Source organism: Eucalyptus grandis, chromosome 9 (genome assembly GCF_016545825.1).
Source record: "Eucalyptus grandis isolate ANBG69807.140 chromosome 9, ASM1654582v1, whole genome shotgun sequence".
NCBI lineage: Eukaryota > Viridiplantae > Streptophyta > Magnoliopsida > Myrtales > Myrtaceae > Eucalyptus > Eucalyptus grandis.
Window position 1 is genome coordinate 21203620 of NC_052620.1, and position 2963 is coordinate 21206582.

The window sequence follows — 2963 nt, forward strand, 5'->3', positions numbered from 1 at the left end:
GCCGCATGATGATCCTGACAGGTTAAACAGCATTAATCGATGGAGAGGATCCTAATCCGTCGGATGAGTACTCTAAAATTAAGAAATGTTCATGAAAATGGTGAATTCAAGAGATGTCCTGTCTTGGAGGATCTTGCTGAGCCTTGACTGATGGCTTTTGATTGCACAGAAGACCAAGTAGTCCTTGGAGTGAAAGGCTAAAGCAAGCGACAAATCTGAATGAAAGGATTTTCTTGCCTCAACTATTTACTCACATGAAGTGAAAACTGAGTGTTAGCATGCACGTGACAGAAGAGCTTAGGGTTTCTCGCTTTCATGGAAAAAGTTACATCATGGGCCACCACCACAAAGCTTTTCCAAACAGGAAATGATGAACTGTTCCCCAGCTTTATATATCAAAAGAGAGCAAAGCAATGAAAAAGTATTTTCCCAATGAGGTGTTTCCCACTTATTAGCTCGCCTTTAAGAAGAAGAAGTCAAAAGTAACAGACAAAGCTTTAGCCAGTAATCCAGAGAAAGCACTAGACTTCTCATTCAATTCATGTTCGAATGAAGCTGAGAGATTTTGAATGAAGAGAGCAAGTTGAACGTAGCAGAGAAACAATCGAGGCCATGTCCAACGTAGCACCCGCACTCTGCTTTGTGATCTTGCAGTTTCTGCCTTCTTGTTGGTCACAAACCAAGTCCGAAACATACATCGTCCACATGGACACTCTATCCATGCCAAAAGTGTTCTCCGACCAGCGCAGTTGGTACTTGGCCACTCTTTCTTCTATATCAGAGGGTGGAGCAACATCAACTCCTCTCGACAAGCTCGTTTACACTTACAGTAGCTCGGTCCAAGGCTTCAGCGCGACTCTCTCCAGGCCGGAGCTTGAATCTCTCAAGAGATCCCCTCACTATGTATCCTCCACCCGTGACCGCCCCCTCAAGCTCCACACTACGCACACTCCCAGCTTTCTCGGACTGAACTCTGTCTCCGGTGCTTGGCCTGCTTCCGAGTATGGCAATGATGTAATAATTGGGTTCGTGGACACCGGGATTTGGCCGGAGAGCGCGAGCTTCCACGACAACGGGATCCCTGCGATTCCCTCAAGATGGAAAGGATCGTGTGTCTCTGGCGGCGACTTCAACGCCTCCTTGTGCAACAAGAAAATCATTGGAGCCCGGTTTTACCACCGCGGCCTAGTAGCAAACAATCCCAAAGCAATTAAAGTTTCAAAGGACTCGGCACGCGACACTGTTGGCCATGGGACACATACTTCTTCAACGGCTGCTGGCAATTGGGTGAGAGGCGCATCTTATTTCGGTTATGCTCCTGGAACCGCTGTAGGAATGGCGCCGAAATGCCGAATCGCCATCTACAAAGCAGCGTGGAAACACGGGGTGTATGCTTCAGACGTTATTGCAGCCATAGATCAGGCCATAGAGGACGGAGTCGACATACTGTCTCTATCCATGGGCTTTAGCTCGGGCGATGCCAGTTCACTCGGGCAAGATCCGATCGCAGTGGCGACTTTTGCTGCTATCAAAAGGGGGGTTCTTGTGGTGGCATCAGCTGGGAATGACGGGCCACTTCACTGGACATTAGTCAACGGCGCGCCATGGCTATTCACTGTGGGCGCAAGCACCGTAGACAGAGAATTCCTTGGAACTTTGACATTGGGAAACGGTGTCCGGATCGACTTCTCAACCTTATACCCTGGGAAATATTTCTCTAGCCGACTTCCTATCACACTCATGGACGCTTGCGACAACATCCAGAAATTGGAGAGATTTCGGGACAACGTGATCGTGTGCGTCGCCAAACTTATTAGCATCGGTGAACAAATCGAAAACGTGTTATCTGCTAGAGTCTCCGCAGCTGTTTTCATTTCCAGCGTCTACTCATCGGAATTCTACACCAGAATCTCATTTCCAGCTGCATTCGTTGGCGTACAAGCGGGGCAGGCCTTAATAGACTACATCACTAAGAGCAATGATCCCACAGGAACGCTTGAATTCCGAAAAACCGAGCTAGGAAAAAAGCCAGCCCCACGCGTGGAAGGGTACAGCTCGAGGGGGCCGTACTCGAGCTGCCCTGACATCCAGAAACCCGATGTCATTGCCCCGGGAACACTAGTGTTGGCATCCTGGACTCCAAAAAGTTCTGTTGCCAAGGTTGGATCGGGCCGCCTTTTGTTTAGCGATTTCAATCTCATGACCGGCACGTCGATGGCCGCTCCCCATGTGGCGGGTGTGGCGGCCCTAATAAAGGCGGCGCATCCAACATGGACACCTGCGGCCGTACGGTCTGCACTCATGACCACGGCCTATGCCCTGGACAACACCGGGAGCCCCATAAAAGACGCTGCAAACTTCGACCTGCCGGCCAGCCCGCTCGCCACGGGATCGGGCCACATCGACCCAAACAAGGCCCTCGACCCCGGGTTGGTCTACGACTTGCAGGCCGAGGACTATCTAAACCTTCTCTGCGCGATGAAGTACAGTCAGAAGAAGATCAAGATCATCGCAAAGTCCAGCCACAGCTGCAGAGACGCCTCCAACTCCTCTCGCTCCAGCTTCAATTACCCATCTTTCATTGCCCTTTTTGGTGATGGTGAAGCTGGTTCTGGAGCTGTGGTGAGAGAGTTCAGGAGGGAGGTGACCAATGTTGGGGAAGACCAATCCAGCTATAGTGCTAGAGTGGTTGGCATGGAGGGGTGGAAGGTGAGGGTGGACCCACCAAGGTTGGTGTTTAGGCGAAGGAATGAGAAAAAGAGGTACAAGCTCACTGTTGAAGGGCCACGGGTGTTGAGAGATGGGTTGGTCCATGGTTCTTTGAGTTGGGTGGATGATAGGGGAAAATACATTGTGCGGAGTCCCATTGTGGCCACCAGCCTAGTTCAGGAATCCCCTTGAAGGGCATTAACTGTAACTACATAAGTATGCCATGGTCTATATTGAAATAAAGCATACTTTTG

At 50.3% G+C, this 2963-nt stretch overlaps 1 protein-coding gene across 1 annotated transcript; it reads left to right on the forward strand.

Annotated features, from left to right (window-relative positions):
• The first annotated feature begins 438 nt into the window (after window positions 1-438).
• LOC104418558 (subtilisin-like protease SBT1.9) lies at window positions 439-2963 on the forward strand. Its single transcript, XM_010029937.3, has one exon. It carries the CDS (start codon window positions 613-615, stop codon window positions 2899-2901), a length of 2289 nt encoding a protein of 762 aa, XP_010028239.2. The 5' UTR covers window positions 439-612; the 3' UTR covers window positions 2902-2963.

What these genes read in the sequence shown, in the direction of transcription:
- LOC104418558 (XM_010029937.3), top strand. Translation starts at nt 613, where the DNA reads ATGTCCAACGTAGCACCCGCACTCTGCTTTGTGATCTTGCAGTTTCTG.